Genomic DNA, 17,447 nt, shown 5'->3' with positions numbered 1-17,447 from the left:
TTATACTTTTCTTCCTTGAAGTCTGTTCTTTACTGCAGGTGGTTATCCTCAGAATACTGTACTTATACCAGCCAATTTCCCAGAATTATTCCCAGAGAAAATAGTTTCTCAAAAATGCAAATCTAATTGACCTCCCTTTTGCCAATAGTTCCCACGCAACGTACCCAAAATAACCAATTATCTCTTGTTTGTGAAACCTGTAATTTTGTGTGGCCAAAGCAAAAGATAATAACTTCTGAATTCCTGTCTCTGTAATTATCTGCAATGCACTTCAATATGAGTTTCTTATTCGTTTATAATCTTTATTACAAATATATTGTAGTGTTTATTTTTCTAGATTTTATGTGTTACAATGCTTTAACTATATATGTAGCTTTGTTTAGGAAATTACACTTTTCTTTTCCAACATTTGTGGCCACAACAAAGAATCTCATTACTGCTGTGTAATTTTTAGCAAGGCGCATCTATCGTCTTCGGGTCAAATTAGCAAATATTTTATTAGGTATGCAGAATTCTTTTTTATGATTTAATTCTTGGTCAATCTGTCAGCTATGTTAAGTTGATTTACAAAAGTGACTACCGAAAAAGCCATCTTAGCCACCTAAAGAATAATAGCTGCTTAGCTTTTAAGGTTTTAAATTATTTCAGTTGCCACTCACCTTAATATTTGAGCTCACGGAAATGGGAAAAATAGAGCCGGCTGTAAAAGCAACTGATTTTTGTGAGCTCTTCAAAAAGTAAATCAAAGATGTTTTGTATCTGCGACTTGAATTGATCCAGTTGGAATGGAATATGGCCACCTCGAGGTGTTTACAGTCCGATTTGATGAGGTCACACACGAAGCAGAATGGAAATGTCTGGATCATCAGGCCATTGATATAGGCCACGGTGGCCAAACCCGTCCAAATGTCGGCGAAGAAGAGCAGGTTGATCATAGACAAACCCAAGCAGATTCCAATCAAAAGGAACTGAATGAAGATAGTGTGGGCAATCGCAGGTCTTATCACTTCAGCAAATCTATAAAATAATGTTATAAACCTTAAATCTAAAAAATTATTAAATTTGTTTAGATCCTCACTCCTTTATAAGCTTGTGATCCTTGATGCAGTTAATCAAATCCTCCTGATTTTCGACATCGCCTTTGTCAGGATCTGTGCAGAGTTTCTCCACCCTCAGTTGCAAAAGCTTAATATGAACTCTAAGCATCAAACCATAGATCAGAGGATATATGTCGGTCAGCAGGGCTTGTGTTATGGTAAATAACATAAGTGCTGTCTCGTTCAGGACGGCCTTCCAAAAACTCGACCTACTCTCTCTCCAATCCACAAATGGATTGTAGATGCGCCAGGGCAACTTTCCACTTAAGCCGGCCGATAGAAAAGTGGATATTGTGTAGCAGGTGTAGATCATCTGGTAGATAAAATTGGCCTTATTGCAACGCACCACCCACCGATGGACTTCGATGCGTTCCTTTAAAGCGATACAGCGTTTGTCCATTTCACTCAATAACTCTTTGGCCTTGTAAAATCTCGAAATATAAACATTGAAGAATAGCACTTTGAATGGCAATCCAACTATGTTAAAGAAAAGCTGCAAAACTGTCAAAAATTCGCTTGGCGTAAAGGTGTTTATGTCCTTCATAAAACTTATGATGATTCCAATGGGCAGGTAAACAACACTCCAGGAAATTATTAAGGTGGCCAAAATATAATAAATTGCCTTGTACTTTGTCGGAGTATGCCATCCCATACAGAACATCCCGTATTCGAAGTATCTAAATGCCTCCGGAGAAGTCAGAAGATCCGTGGGGGTTGGGTCGCGCAAATAACTAAACATTCTAATACTTTTCTGTCTTGAAGTCTGTCTTGAAGTCTGTTCTCAACTGCAGGTGGTTATCCTCGGCATACTTTACTTATACTTTATAGTTCTCAAATTAGGCAAAAATGGTTTCTCAAAAATGCAAATTTAATTGAACTCTTCCATGCAAATAGTTCCCACGCAACCTACCCAAAATAATCAATTATATTTTCTTTGTGAAACCTGCAATTTTGTGTGCGCAAAGCAAAAGTTGATAACTTTTGAGTTACTGGTAATATAATTATCTGTAGTGCACTATGCATTTCAAAGTCTTTTTCTTATTTGTTTACTACATGTATTAAAAATATATTTAAGTGTAGATTGTTCTAAATTTTAGGTTTCATTATGATAGTACTGATAGACTAAAAAATACTTTAGTTAGTTGCCAATTTTTCGGCCAAATTGAATTGATTCGCTAAGGTAACAACGGAAAATGCTAACTTAGCTACCTGGAATTACAAAAATCAATTATTTAAATTCAAATACTGAAAACCACCTTTACCTTTAAATTTGTGCTAATGGATATGGGAAAAACTGAGCCGGCTTGAAAAGCAATAGACTTTTGGGAATTCATCAAAAAGAAGACCAGTAAAGTCTTGTATCTTCGACTAGAGTCCAGCCAATTGGAATGAAAAATGGCCACCTCCAGAAGTTCACAATCCACCTTGATCAGGTCACAAACTATACAAAACGGAAATGTCTGCATCATCAGGCCATTGATATAGGCCAGTGTGGCCAAACCAGTCCAAAAATCGGCGAAAAAGAATAGATTTATTAGGGAAAAACCCAGAGAAATGCCAATCAGAAGAAACTGGATGAAGATAGTACGTTCGATGACAGGACGAATCATTTGAGCGCATCTAAAAAATAGTTATAAATATTAAATTCATTTTTTTTGTACTTTATATACTACTCCTGAATGAGTTTGTGATCCTTGATGCAGTTGACCAATTCTTCTTGATTCTCCTCGTCGCTCTTTTCGGAATCTGTACAAAGCTTCTCGACTCTCATCCTCAAAAGTCCGATATGAGTTCGCAACATTATTCCACAGAGTAGTGGATATAAATCGGTGAGAACGGATTGTGACACAGAGAAGAGCATGAGAATGGTCTCATGGAGGGCAGCTATCCAGAAACTAGTCCTGTTTTTGTGAATATCCAAAAATGGCGTATAGATGCGCCATGGTAGAACTCCAGAAAGGGCAGCTGATAGAAAAGTGGATACAGTATAGCCGATATATATGAACTGGTAGATCAGATAGGCTCTGTTGCAGAGGACCACACATCTATGGACCTCAAAGCGCTCCGAAAGGGAAGTACACCGATTATCCATTTGGCTGAGTAGCTCTTTGGTCCTTTTGAATCTCCACAGATATATCCTCAGGAAAAATACTTTAAAAGGTGATCCGAAGGAGTTAAAAAAGAGCTGGAGAACAGTCAGTAGTTCGCTGGGATTAAAGTTGTTGATATATAAGCCAAAACTGATTATGATTCCGATGGGCACGTAATAAACGCTCCAGGCAATGATGAGCACTGCTAAAATATTGTAGATTAACTGGTACTTGGAGGAGGGTTTCCAGCCCAGCCAGAACATCCCGTACTCAAAGTACTTGAAAGCATCGCCCGAAGTAAGAAGATCCGTTATATTCGGCTTTCGTAAATATTCGAATAACATTATTTTCTGCGTTTCGGCCTTGAAGTCTTACTCAAACTGCTGAGGATTATAGAAAATGCTTTGTATTTATTTTGGCCACTTATCATGGTTCCCACGCAAAATAATCAATTATCCTGTAACCCCTAATTTTTTGTGGCCACAACAAATTAAAATCGTTACTGAATTTTTGATTGTGTAATTTTTAGCAGGGTGCATAAATAAACAAATATTTTATTGTTCTTATTTTCAATTTCCAAATTATGACTTCTAATTTTTAGTCAATCTGTCAGCTATGTTCAGTTGATTGACAAAAGTTACTACCGAAAATGCCAGCTTAGCCACCTGAAATAAATAATATTTATAATATTTCAATGTGATATCTATAAAATTTCCATATCCTTGCCTTGATGTTCGAGCTCGTGGATATAGAAAAAATGGATCCAGCTGTGAAGACAATTGTATTTTGGGAGTTCTGCAAGAAGAAGATCAATAAGGACTTGTATCTTTGACTGGTGCCAGGCCAATTCGAATGAAATATAGCTGCCTCGAGGAGTTCGCAATCCGACTTGATCAGGTCGCAAACGAAGCAGAACGGAAATGTTTGGAACATTAGCCCATTTATGTAAGCCACTGTGGCCAAACCGGTCCAAAAGTCGGCAAAGAAGAGTAGATTTATCAAGGACAAGCCCAAAAGAAGGCCGATTAGTAGAAATTGAACGAAGATAGTGCGAGCGATGACGGGTCGTATTACTTGAGCAAATCTAAAAAATAAGAAAATAATTTAAGAAATCGTTTGCTTTAAAAAAGTGGTAAAATATTTACTCCTTTATTAACTGGTGATCCCTTATGCAGTTCACCAAGTCCTCTTGATTTTCTTCATCGTTTTTTTCGGGATCCGTGCATAGTTTGTCAACTCTTCGCCTCAGTAGATTGAGGTGCGTTCTCAACATCAATCCATAAATTAGTGGATAGATATCGGTCAATAGGGTTTGAGATACGGAAAATAACATCAGGAGGGTCTCGTGAAGCAGAGCCTTCCAGAAACTCTTTATACTTTCGTGCCAATCCACAATGGGATTATAGATGCGCCAGGGCAGGAACTCCGATATAGCACCCGATATAAATGTGGATATAGTGTAGCCGAAATACATAAACTGGTAGATGAGATAGGCCCTGTTGCAGTTGACCACGCATCGATGGATTTCGAATCGCTCTTTAAGACTAGTGCTTCTTTGGTCCATTTGTTCCAAGAGATATCGGGCCTTGACAAATCGCCAAAAGTGCAGCTTGAAGAATACGATTTTTAAGGGCGTTCCGAAGGAGTTGAAAAAGAGCTGTAGAACAGTCCGTAGTTCGCTGGGATTGAAGGTCTTGATATACTTGACAAAGGAGATGATGATTCCAATGGGCAGATAGATAACGCACCAAGATATAAGGAAAGCCGATACAATATAATATAATACTTCGTTCCCTTGAGGAGCCATCCATCCCATCCAAAACATTCCAACCTCAAAGTACCGAAATGCCTCTGGCGAAGTGAGGAGATTCTGGGGGATAGGTTTTCGCAAGTACGTAAACATTTGCCTGCTTTTCTGATTTAAAACTGTTGTAAATCGCTTTTAAGAACCTCTTTTATATTCAAGGCAATTTTATTCAATTTATTTGTATTTTTCCCACAAGACTCTCTATGCAAATAGTTCCCACGCTGCTTACGCACAATAATCAATTATCGTCTAACTATTGGTTGTTGAGCTGCCGTTTCATTGTGACCACAACACAAAGGATGTTATTTGTTGAATACCTGAAATTGTAATCGCCTGCAATGCGCTTCTCAGCTTGAATTTCTAATTTCTTTCATAGCTTTCCACACTCTTTTTCCCCCTCCCATTAAGTGGGCAACAGTTTTAGCCATACATATATGTAGATGTGAATTCCGTTGCCGCATGATTAATAATATATGGGGATGTGCCCTTAGCATACGTATATCTACATATTGCGTAGCCGACATGTGCACCATAGAGGGTCCTGCGATTTCCCGGCTATTGTCTGTCTGCGTTGCGCTGTCGGCAGCGGCAGACGCGTGTGTTCGAGTTAATTTATAGACTTATCAACACTTAATCACCGGAAAAATGGCATGGCACTGCCACAGTGCCACAGTGCCACGCATGTTGATTACGGCCGATGTCTTGTGGCCGTATTTCACCCGGAGATGAAGTCAGAGCCAGAAAGACACAGAAATACCCAGAAACACCCAGGCTTAATAGTTGTTAGTTAGTTGTGGCTGTGCGTGTGAGCCTGTGCCTGCGACTGTTGCGCTGCGTAACACATTTGCCGTAATTTATACTTTATAGCCCCGGCCAGATATGAAAAGTCTCTCGCACACACAAAACCCTATATAGCATAATATCCGAGGCTATATTTTTTCAGCCGCTGTTCAACATGTTGACTTTTATGCCATTTTCTGCGGTTGCCAAGTCAACTGTGGTCAGACACTGGGCCCAGATATTTATGCGTGCATATAAATAACAAGGTCTCTGACTTTTTCCGACTTCGCATATTGTGAATGTAACAGTGACTGGCAACTGGGAACTGGGAGACCGGGACTTATGTTATTAGATTTACGGCGGAATGAGGGTGATGCGTCGACCATAAAAGCGGCTGACATTCATATAAACCGCAAAGAGTTGACTGCATAATTAAAGCCGAAAGACAGCACACCGAAAAAAATTGACAAAAGATCAGATTGATATGTGCCGGTCAATTTTCATATCATTTTGATATGATAAGGATTAATTTACATAATTCTTTTAAAAAATACTACATTTGGTGTGTATTATGATATGAGAAAATTTCAAGTTGATATGTTTGAGTTATGAATTTGACATAAATCATATCGGATTGATATGAAATAAAGTAGAAATGCCCCTATTTCATATCGAATTTGTTTTCTGTGTAAAGCAAAAAGTTGATTAAACTGGAAGCTCTGGCAATTGGCCAGGACAATTGTTAACCATTTGAGCGGCATTTGCCACGTTTGCTGATTCCAAACACACTCGGTGCCTCTATTCCTAATGATTGCAACAACGTGACGCATCGCAAATTTTCCATCTGCTCGGTTTGCTTTATTTTTTCTGCTTTTCCTTCGATCTGAGCCTAGTTGAGCTTTATTGTTGGCCATTTGCGCCAAAAGGCGCCGCCTGATGAAGTATTGTTTCTGGATCATAAACTGATTTGCTTAAAAGCATGTGTGTTTTTCTGTTTCTGTCTGTCTACCGAATCTACGTGCCTGGCATTTTCCCTATTGATTTGACTGGCGCGTCACCTTATTAAATTTTTCGTACCTAAACGCTGTGCTAATTGGTTTTGTGCGGCACAACCTCATAACCGGAGTCCACTCATCCGAAAGAGCCGAGTTATGGGCCTCGGTTTAGCCAGCTAGCCGGCGGGAGCCATTAAAAATTGATTTATTTTTAATTATCAGTGACGTGCGGCGCAATAATAAATAAACGTGGAAATTTATTGCAACGTCAAAAGCGACGGCCGGCAAACGTCGACCTCAACAATGGGGAGTGTGTGTGTTTTCTGTATATATAGGATGCATGCAGTATCCACATATATGTTTTAGGTTTTGCGCAAAATATTTAGAATGCTAGAATGAAAATGTGGGTGGTGGGTGGTTGTTGGGCTTACAACGGCCAGGCAGGCAAATCGAGTTGTTGGCATATTTTACAAACACTTTGCTAATGTTGGCGCTTGTCTAACATATTTTTAGTTGCCTCCTGATGATGATGTTGCCTGGTGTGGCTGTTGTTGCTCTGCCTTTGCTGCTATTATTATTATTGCAGCTGTCGCTCATGATGCCCAAAATGCGAACGAAAAATGCAGCACAAAAATTCTATTATCATAGGCCATTGTCGCGCCGAACGTTTGACAACCGCTCGACCAACAACATTGTCACCAGGAACATTTTACTAATTTATTAACTAAACCAATGCCGCGTTTCCACGTTGAAAGTGGAAAAACGAGGCAAATATTTGTCAGACTGCTGGCAACCGCATTTTGCTAATTTGAGCCATTGGCTAGAATTCCTTTAGCCGCGAACCTGTTTGAAATTGAATTTCCAGGAAATTTGAGATTTCTAATGCCGCCGCATACATCAATGGCTCGTTTTTGGCCATTTGCAGTTGCAGTTTTGCAGTTGAGGACCTCGGACTGTGGACCGTGGACCGCACCCATTGTGGTTGCCCCTTTTTGTGGCCTGACGCGTTTAATGAATTTTTCATGTCATCAACGTTGTACCATTGACCATTGCCCACTTTCAATTATTCACCGAAACCAAACCCTCGCCATTCGCTGCTCCCCCATTCAGCTGTACTTACCGCATACCAATTCAAATCAATTTTTGATTTGGCAGATTTACATTCTTTATTCATACACGGCCAAGGAAAATGCTGCTTTTATTTTTGCGAAAAATTGTAAATTTATTTTTCACAACGAGCGTTGGCCAGTATTTTTTCGTACTTTGGTGGGTAGTCGGGGTATTTATGACGCGGAAGTATTTTATGCTGAATTTTAATTATGACATGCATGAGATAAAAAATTTAAGAATATATTCAATTGAAGTTGTGGCAGAAATCACAAATTACTTAAAAAGGTGACTAAAAGTATGCAACGAATTCTTACTTCATTTTGGCAGCATACTTTTAAACACCCTTTGAAGATATTCAAAAATCCTTACTGATTTCTTTGAAACTTGAATCTTTAGTTGTATTTAAATCTATTAAATATTATTTAATGGCTGCAAGTATAGATTTCCCCCAGCTGGTAATGCTTCGTCGAGACTCTTAGTTTGAGTGCATTTATCCGCTATTTATTCGAGTCCCTTTCGCGTGGCACTATCTATAGCAAATATCGTTCACTGATGAGCGCGGCATTGGCAATATATTTTATTCACATGCCAGTTTTTGCCGCTATGCGGTAATTGATACGCTAAACTGCATAACGCAGATTATGACGTTAACATGGAAACACTAAAATGAATCGCTGGCACTGAATGGTCAGTGGCCAATGAATGGGAAATGGAAAATGGGAAATGGACGGAAGGAGCGGAAAGAGCGGTAAAACAAAGTGCACAGCTCAACAAAGGAAACATTTAAATATTCAATAGAGGAAAAAATGACCGTGATGAATATTATTATTATTATTGTTATTATTATTATTGTAATTCGTATTAAATTTGCATGCTATCATGTAGTTATGCATTCGGTGAAATTTAATTATTCACATTATCTACTAATTTTTTAAATAATACTGTGTTTACTTTTCACTGTTCTTTTTGCTGGCGCAGTGGAATTTAATATTTTAACTGGTATAGATATTCCGATATTGCGTGTGTGCGTGGTGTAAAAAGTTTGAAAAGCAATTTAAAAATGAAATTTATGAATTGTGTGTGCAGAGGCAGAGGCAGAGGCACACACACATAAAATGCAAAAGCCGAGCGTAGAAATGGCAATTGCTCCAATGGCCAGAAGGTAATTAGAATTCATGACACGCTTATGAAATATCACACATACGCAGTGTGGCCAAGACGATGGTTCACACCCTCCTACTCCTGCTTCTCCTCCTTCTTCGTTCTCTTACCCTCTTTTGATTTACGATTTTCAAACGAACGAGGCAATGCAAAGTAATTTATGACAATGCCTTGGCCACAAAAACTGCGAATTGCAATCAAAGCCAAAAATGGCTAAGACCCAGAAGAGGCAAGAACAGAAGCTCATATAAATGTCAGCCGGCTAACGATGGATGATTCGCATCGCCTCCCTGCAGATGCATTAGTTGGCCACTTGGATTGTCCTTCATATCTATGGCTTCATCTCAGGCTCCTCCTTTTGAGTCTCCTTTTTTCCTGCTGCCAACAAAGCCCGAGCTCCAATGAGGCAACTGTAGCTGAACTTTGCATATAAAATGCTTTCGCTATATAGGTTGCGCCGTGTTTTTTAATGGCGTGAAGTCAGCGGCGCGTAAATAATAAAAAAAAGAAAAATATAACACAGAACGTGGAAACATCATGAGGCATCTTAATAAATTACTTTGGGGATTTCGGTGCACAATTTTTAATATTGCCAGGCCGGGGCCCAGACTGCCACATCGTTGATATAGGGCCAACAACACACCCCCGTTCGCCGGCGACGGGGTTAAAGGGAGCCGTTCTACGCCCGACAGTTGCTTGACATTTCGAGTTTAATGAAATTTATGCAATTTTTCTTATTTGCCAAATGCACTGCGGCATTCGCAGCTCGCCTGCGGCGTCAGCAACACGCCAAAGTGCAATGCATCAAGCGGGTGGTGCCTTTCATACGAAACTGGGTGGTGTTGAGCTGCTTAGATATAGACAGAACTGACAGCGCCCCCCTCCGGTACATGTGCACTGGGGGAAAGAGGTAGTGAAAAGTCCTTGGAAAGAGGTTTAATTGGAAAATGGCTGCAGGTAAAGCCACTCGGCTACTTATCAAATATATAAATATACAACTCTTTACTTCTTTTAATCTTCAGTTAATTTTGGGATTAAATTAATATTTATTATAAATAGAGGAATTTACTACTTCATTAAATTGGAATTTACGGGCTTATATTTTGTTTTTATTTACTTGAATTATTTTTTAACCCTCAATTAAGTCCAGGGTAAAATATTTATTTCAAAGAGAGGAATAAATTAAATTAAATTAAATTAATTAAATATAAATTAAAAGGTTTATATTTTATTTTTGTACACTTAATTTGCTTGTATAATTTTTTCTGCTCAAACAAAATACAATTATCAACTCTTGTTGTGGACTTAAGCTACAGTTAAGTTCAAGACAAAAAAATTTATTTCAAATTAGTAATTTATTCCTTCGTTGTTTATCAATTTCAGGATTATTAAAATACCAATATCAGTAACTAATTAATCTAGTTCCATATTTTGTCAGTGCAATAACTACGTGTGACTCATCATTCACCAAAAGTGGGGATAAACTATTTGCACAACACACTCATATCGCGGGCAAAGTTTTCCATTGTTTGACTCGGGAGAAATAATTCAATTTAGGCATGAAACTCAATACTTTGGGTTCCGTTTCGCTGGCGTTCTCACCCAACGCGATTGTCCAAGTTAGTTTGGGTTTCGAGCCACGAACTTTCGCGGTGGTTCGAATTTAAAGCACAAGTACGTACTTGTTGCCAAAGTTCATAAAGGTGGCCTCCTCCGTGCCTAATGATGATTATTTCTAGTTCATTTTCATTTAGCGCCCTTCTTTTTTTTTTGCCCCGGCCAGCAAGTAGCTAACTGACAATAAGGACGGGGATACTTTGGAGGATGGAGGATTGGCGGAGGTCCGACGACATTATATTTTCATTGTTGGTCAGCCAAGCGCGAAGACTTTGAGGGGAAGGCAAAAGAGAGAGAGCCATTTCCTCGGCTCGATCCCGCAGCCTCTGTTTTCTGGCTTATGCTTTCAACGGATTTTGGCTTGGTTGCCGCACGAAATGAAACAAAATGTCGTCGGGGTGTCATTTGGCTTCGAAGGACCCAAGGACCTAAAGGACCCGGGACAGGAATTGCTGCAGCTTTGCTTTTCAGCTGGGGAAGGGGATATCTGCGGGCATAGAAGCGCCTAATGTGCTCCGAGCTGCTAAAGACTCGGCAGTCGAGTTAATGAAACCAATAAATTAATTTTAATGATTGCATACAACTACACTTACACACACACATAGAGGATACAGTGAAGCGTGCAGTTTGCTGCGTCAGGACCTTCCTTTTGCCTCTCTTTCTCTCCTCTTCATTGGGCGTGGCACTCGCCATAAGTAATTGACAAAATCTTAATTAGTCCTTGGCATGTCCATTGAATGGCTTCTGTTGGTTGTCGAGTTTAATTAGCGTTAAATATTTGCAGCGTCTTGAGTTTAATCAAATTAAAAATACCATCCTCCACCTAGGACAAAAATCAATGCCCTCTCGCACGCTAGACCGCCAATCAATTAGATGTTTAATCAAATTTTCATTAACCTTCTTCTTACGCCTGCGATTTCCGTTCGGGCCAATTAAAAAGCCAGCTTCGATTGTGTTTGCCAGTGTGTCAACTTAATCATTTTAGCGCATTATCTCCTCACGTCCTATATATATACACGAACATATATCCTTGCCAGGGGCATGTCCTTCGTGTATGTGTGCCGTAGTGTTGCTTGCATGGAAAACAAACCGTAATCAGTTGAAGAGCCGAGTGCGCTCAAGAATTTCCACTTGCACTTGCCAACGGCCACTTGGAGCTATAAACTGTGAAGAGCTCTTCCGGCTACCAGCAGCAGCATCCGGATTCGGACGAGCAGAAGGACGAGCACGAGGATGAGGATGAGGCAGCTGCCCCATTGAGTGTCCTTGAAATCGAATACAGCTCTAGCAGCTGCTCCTCCTGGGCTCCTCTGCACAGAGGGAAACCTTTAACTATCTAAATTGGAGGAATAAATTGATGAGAGAGGAATGAATGTTTTAAAAGGATTTAATGAATTAAAATATATATTTAACATATGATTTTATATATTTATTTATTTGGAAATACCTAATTATGCAGTGTATATAAGCAAAATAAAAATTCTCTAAAATATTATTGGAAAGTGGAAGTGGGTATGAAAATTTAGAAATGTTTAAGGATCAATTTACAATTTACAAATTAATCTTCTATGAACCTTGATAGATGTAAATTTATTTTCTGCTAAACGACATTAATAATTCCCTCAGTGTAAATGCCCTTTAGTGGACAAGTGTCCCGATTTCGCCCTCAGTATGTGAATGATGAAAAAACTGTGCATAATTCCGAGAGCAAGTGCATTGACATTTTTGCGTCAAGAGGACGAAATGGCTTTAATTAAAGTTTGGCTTGAACCGAGAAAGGGCTAAAGGCGACCTCGATTGTCCCGGCAACCTGGCAACCAGGTTAACCTTTAGTTAACCCTTTGTTGCCACGCAGATACAGATATCTGCTCCTGATCTCTCCCGGTGTCTGGGTCACCGGCAACCAGCAGCTCGGAGTTGTCAAAGTGCCAAAGTGTAATCATGCTTTGTGCGAGAGGCTTAAATTAAATTAATTGACGGCCACTTGAAGTAAATTAAACTGGGCCCGAAACGCTCTTCCTGTTGCCATCGTCAATGTCCTGCCATTAAAGAGATTACAAAGGGTCAAAGGGATAGCTGCGATTGCTCATAATTGCGCGACGCCTGCGGCCAGCCATCGAACGCCTTTTGCTCCTTTTCATTTTATTTCATTTTTTTTTTGTACAAGTATTCCTTGTCCTTGTTGCAAAAGTGTCATTTGCGTTGACTATTGAATAAGAGGAGGAGCGAGTGACAGAGCATTTGGATGGCAAACTAATTAAATTTTGCTGGCTGCGCTGCGTTGGTGTTGGCCGCTCCGGATATGGGTAGCCAAATTGGCGCCGCAAATTGGTAATTACCCCGGCTGAAAGTGCATGTCAAACACGTAAAAAGGCGACGGAGAGCGGCAAAGAAAGCGAACAGTTTCTAGCTGCCAGCTACCATCTCCGAACAATGTGCAATTAGCCAACGACAACTGAAACTGCAGGCAGCGACTACAAATATAATTACACTGGGGGAAAGGTAGGGAGAATACCGATTTCTTGATTAACATTTAGCTAGTAGAGGTTTGAAACCACTTTTTCAGGCGCCTAAAAGTATGCAACAATATATTTTGAAGCCATATGAGCGATGAGTTTATTTCTTTGCATACTTTTTGGCACCTTTTGAAAGGTTTCAGAAGCCAAGGGATTTCTGACGGTTTTTCTATATTACATTTTAGATGTTATAATTCAAATAAATATATAAATTATATTTCTGGAAATTATAAAGGTTATTCCTTATTTTTTAAGTTAACCTAACTGAATTTCATGCAAATTACCCCCAAATTCGCTCTCTGCACATATATATCTACAGCTGCATCCACATGCCACTGCGGCGATGACAATCAAGCAAACGATGCCGTCGTCCACGCAAAGCAGCTGACGACGCGTGTCCTGAGTGTCCTTGGTGTATATCTCTGTATCTGTGTGTGTGCTTTAGTGTGGGCAGTAGGTGTGTGTCTGTGTGTGCCGATGGCCTTTGGCCGCCTTGTGGGCGGCAGAGGCGTGGTCAGCTGCAGTTGAGCTGCCTAATTACTTGTAAGTTGGCGAATTTGCGGCATGGCGTTTTCGGGGGCCCGGCAACTAAATTGAATTTGACGTGCCAGCAAGCGGTCAATTGCTAACGAGTGGCACCGCCATTCTGCCACCACCAAATGGGGCAACCAGCACCGCCGGAAGGTTACCGAAGAGAACGGACAAGACCAACGGACAAGGCGAACGGACAGGACGGACAAGGCGAACAGACGGACGGATGACGTCGCGTGTCCGGCGTTTCCTGTTTCCTGGGCCAGCGCAACTTGCTGATTGCCGGCGTGTAATTATTTTTTAAGCACTTTGTCTGCCCGAGAAATTAGACCTAACTAAGCCAATCTCTTTTATTTCATTTCGGTTATTTTTTTGTGCCATCCCCGGTTGCATTTGAATAGAAGGAAGGAAAAAGAGGAGCTTTGGGATTTGGCTTTTAGGTCACACACGGCGGTCGGGAATCCTTGGCGCGTATATCCTCTTGTTGCTTGGCTTTCATTTTTCGGTTGCTTTGTCCAATTAGCAACTGTATTTCGGGGGCTACGATTTCATTTCTTTTATTGTGCTCGTTATCCTTTTTATTTTGTTTCGTTGTCGTTGTCTCGCGGTCTCTCTCTACTTCGGTTTCAGCTTGTGCAAATTTGATATCCTTGTTACGGCAAATTGTTGTACAATTATTCTGGCTTCGTCCTTCGTTCTCATCCCCATACCCATGCCACTTTTCAAACCTCTTTAATTCGAAGCGAATCGAATCGAAGGGATATTTATATGCGCCACAAAACGTCATAGCATAGCAAACCCCCTCATTGTCATTGTCCTGCGCCAATATTGTCGCCCTTTCGATTATTTATGATCTTTACTTTCCACCGAGTGCTCCCCACGGGCCTGTGGCCAAGTTTTAGTAGTCATCGTCCTCGGTTCGGTAATAAATTTATGCTTTTTTATTTCCTCCTGTCATAATTTTACCCTCAAATACACACACATTCGTACGCACGCAGGACGAGATGGAGGGTGGCGATAGCAGAAATACTTGGGCATTTTTCCCCCACATTCTCGAGTTTCGTCCTTGCGTTCACTCCTTTCAGGACTTCGCTTTCCCCCCCTTTGGCAGTCTGTCTAGAAATTTTCCAATTGATAAATTATTTTATGGCAAATACACAAATTTTCTCATACGCACCCTTACTCTTGTGTGTGTGGTTTTGGTTGTTGCTCTTGCGGCCTGGTTTTTCGATTTTCATTTCGTGGTTTTTCCTCTTTTTTCCTTGGCCCCAGATATTCGAACTCTTATCCTCGTGTCCTGCACATAAAAGTGCCGTATATTCGTATTGCTTTGGGTACGTAATATCCTTGTGTACTTTGCGTATTTCCTGTCTTAGTCTCTTGGCCAAGCGGTCACTCATTGCTCGTCTGCTGGCCATCATCATTTCTGCTCTCCCAGTTTCCTTCTTTTTTTTTTGTTTTGGCCCCGAACCCATAAAATCAATCATTTTTCGTCGGAGGCCCTTCTTTATCAATATTTTTTGCCAGGCCTTTCATCAAAATTTGTTGCTTCGCTTGTTTTTTCTCTACCTATACCAAAGGCCTAAAAGGAAAACAAATTCGAGTCGATTTATAAAGCATTTAAGTTGCTTTTCCTTTCACTTTGTGCGACGACGACGACTCCTTATAAATATGCTACATTTATTTTAATAGAATTGTTTATGAGCCCCATATTGGCAGGGCCTCCATCCTGCGGTCTTCCAGCCTGCGCAACTGCCAAAACATGTTAAGTAAAGAAATTGCAATACCCTATGTACATATATGTGGATAAAAAAACAAGAATAAAACCATCGAGCGAAATAAAAACACACGAAAAACCGCGCCAAATCAAAGACAACAAATCCAAAATGCGCACACAATATTTTGCGGGATTATTTCAGTTGGCTTGCTGTCACTGAAAAAAGGGAATGAGGAGCAGGAGCAGGAGAGTCCTGTGCACTATCCTGCGGAGACTAAAAGTTCGGGCTGCGATCCAAATTTCTGTTAATTTGGCAGCTTGTCCTGCGTTGGCATTTTGTTTTTTTGTGTTTTTCGCCTGCCTGCCGTCGTTTATACTTTTTTTCCGCTCTGCTTGAGTTTTATTCGCCTGTGGAAAAAAGTCAAAGAAGACGCGACTATATACGAATGTTCGTATGTGCACTAACAAAAAAATATATGACAACGTTTTATTTGCCCGAAACTAGTCATTTAGAACATGAAAAACGATAGTTTACACGTGAAGAATTATTTTCTATTTTTAAAATTTAGTTTGAATCTTCAAATCTTAACTAGATTTCTTCCAAAGCTCATTAGAAAAAATTAAATTAGTTTTCTAGTTTACTTGTCCATATTTGTCCATACACATTTTTAGTTTTTTGGTATTTAATAATAATGATACCTTTGATTTTTAAATGATATGGGAAAGGGGACCCATTTCTGTTTAAAGAAAAACAACGTTTAACACTCAGTAACAGATTAAATAAATTTTGGGGGAATTTAAAAAAAAAAGGTATTTGCATACTTTTTTAATACCAGATTTCCTTGCAAATAGGGAATACTGATTTAGTTTTTGATAATCTTTGTGTGGAGTTTGTTTATTGCCCCATTTCTTTCAGTGTACGCTGGTATCTCACTCTTGGTCGCCTCTATTCTGTGTGCAGATATGCAAAACGCTGTGCGCACATAAATTTCAGTGTTGGGCCACGCTTATTTGCATAGGAATTATGTATTTGGGCACGGCGGCTTAACTGCATTACACAGGACACCAGCACATAGATCCGAACACAGAACTCACACCAGGACAAAAACACACACACACACGAAGGACTCTCTGTGGTCATGCAGAAAACTAACGCATATCGTTTTCCTTGTATTTTGCAGCTATAAATTTACAAACGCCCCAGGAAAATGCATTGCAGCAAAACAAGCAATTAAAGCAGTGCAGCCCCGCAACCACGAACCTGTAGCCCGTAGGATCCCAGTATCCTGCTATCCTGTCGTATCCTGTGCCGCCGCCTGCTGTGCTAAAAACCTATTTTGAATAATTAAAATTCCGTAAGTGCTGCAGTCGAAGACGTCGACAAAGGCGAAGTGAAGTGGTTGTTGTGCAAGTGGAAGAAATCGCAGGACACCTAAAAGTAGCCTGTAGTTCTTATTCCCATTCCCCGTCTCCCGTTGCTTGCAACACAATCTGCGGCCTGCAAATTCGTGTGCAGCTATGAAATAATTAATTCAATGCACCTGACTAAGTCGGCGAGCAGCAGCAGAAGAAGCAGCAGTAGAAGCAGCAGAATTGCTTACAAATTCAAGTCCTTCGGCAATATAAACTGCAGCAACAACAGAAACTCCGGCAAAATGGCCGCTAAAGCGAGGACAATTAGCCAGCTAGGACATATCAGCAATCGGCGGATGAGGAGCCTGCCCCACATCCTGCTCCTGGCCATCGCAGTGCTCTCTCTGCACTTGGAAAGTGGTAAGTTGAATATTATAAAGCTTATACCTATCATAACTCTTTAAGACTTTTAAAGAGATACTTATGCAGTTGACAAAAGTATGATAAAAACATTTGCATACTCTTGCGAAGTAGAGAGTATATCGATTTCCGACCCTTATAATGTATACATTTTTTGATCAGCATCTCTATACGAGTCGACTGTCCGTTCGTCTGTCCGTTCGTCTGTCCGTCCGTCTGTCCGTTCGTCTGTCCGTAAGTCTGGATAAAAATT

General features: G+C 40.2%; 3 protein-coding genes and 1 long non-coding RNA gene across 4 annotated transcripts in view; 1 reads left to right on the top strand and 3 right to left on the bottom strand.

Moving 5' to 3' along the window:
- The window catches only part of LOC138913377 (uncharacterized), an 84,196-nt gene extending 67,010 nt beyond the window's left edge, over positions 1 to 17,186 (top strand). The window contains exon 3 of the long non-coding RNA XR_011419081.1: positions 16,603 to 17,186. This is a non-coding gene — a long non-coding RNA (uncharacterized lncRNA). The remainder of the gene's footprint in view (positions 1 to 16,602) is intronic.
- LOC108056270 (odorant receptor 98a-like) lies at positions 527 to 1,836 on the bottom strand. Its single transcript, XM_017139997.3, has 3 exons — positions 1,079 to 1,836; positions 660 to 1,017; positions 527 to 601 (listed from the first exon to the last, which is right to left on the bottom strand). The coding sequence occupies exons 1-3, from the start codon at positions 1,834 to 1,836 to the stop codon at positions 527 to 529; spliced, it is 1,191 nt and encodes a 396-aa protein (XP_016995486.2).
- Positions 2,232 to 3,531, bottom strand: LOC108056267 (odorant receptor 98a-like). The gene is made up of 3 exons (XM_017139993.3): positions 2,771 to 3,531; positions 2,360 to 2,717; positions 2,232 to 2,306 (listed from the first exon to the last, which is right to left on the bottom strand). Exons 1-3 carry the CDS (start codon positions 3,529 to 3,531, stop codon positions 2,232 to 2,234), a joined length of 1,194 nt encoding a protein of 397 aa, XP_016995482.3.
- LOC108056269 (odorant receptor 98a-like) lies at positions 3,778 to 5,090 on the bottom strand. Its single transcript, XM_017139996.3, has 3 exons — positions 4,333 to 5,090; positions 3,914 to 4,271; positions 3,778 to 3,852 (listed from the first exon to the last, which is right to left on the bottom strand). The coding sequence occupies exons 1-3, from the start codon at positions 5,088 to 5,090 to the stop codon at positions 3,778 to 3,780; spliced, it is 1,191 nt and encodes a 396-aa protein (XP_016995485.3).
- Positions 17,187 to 17,447: the final 261 nt, after the last annotated feature.

The sequence above is a fragment of the Drosophila takahashii genome, chromosome 3R (genome assembly GCF_030179915.1).
Source record: "Drosophila takahashii strain IR98-3 E-12201 chromosome 3R, DtakHiC1v2, whole genome shotgun sequence".
NCBI classification, from domain to species: Eukaryota; Metazoa; Arthropoda; class Insecta; order Diptera; family Drosophilidae; genus Drosophila; species Drosophila takahashii.
Note: the sequence above shows the minus strand (reverse complement) of the source record. Positions and strands in the feature narration are given on the sequence as shown.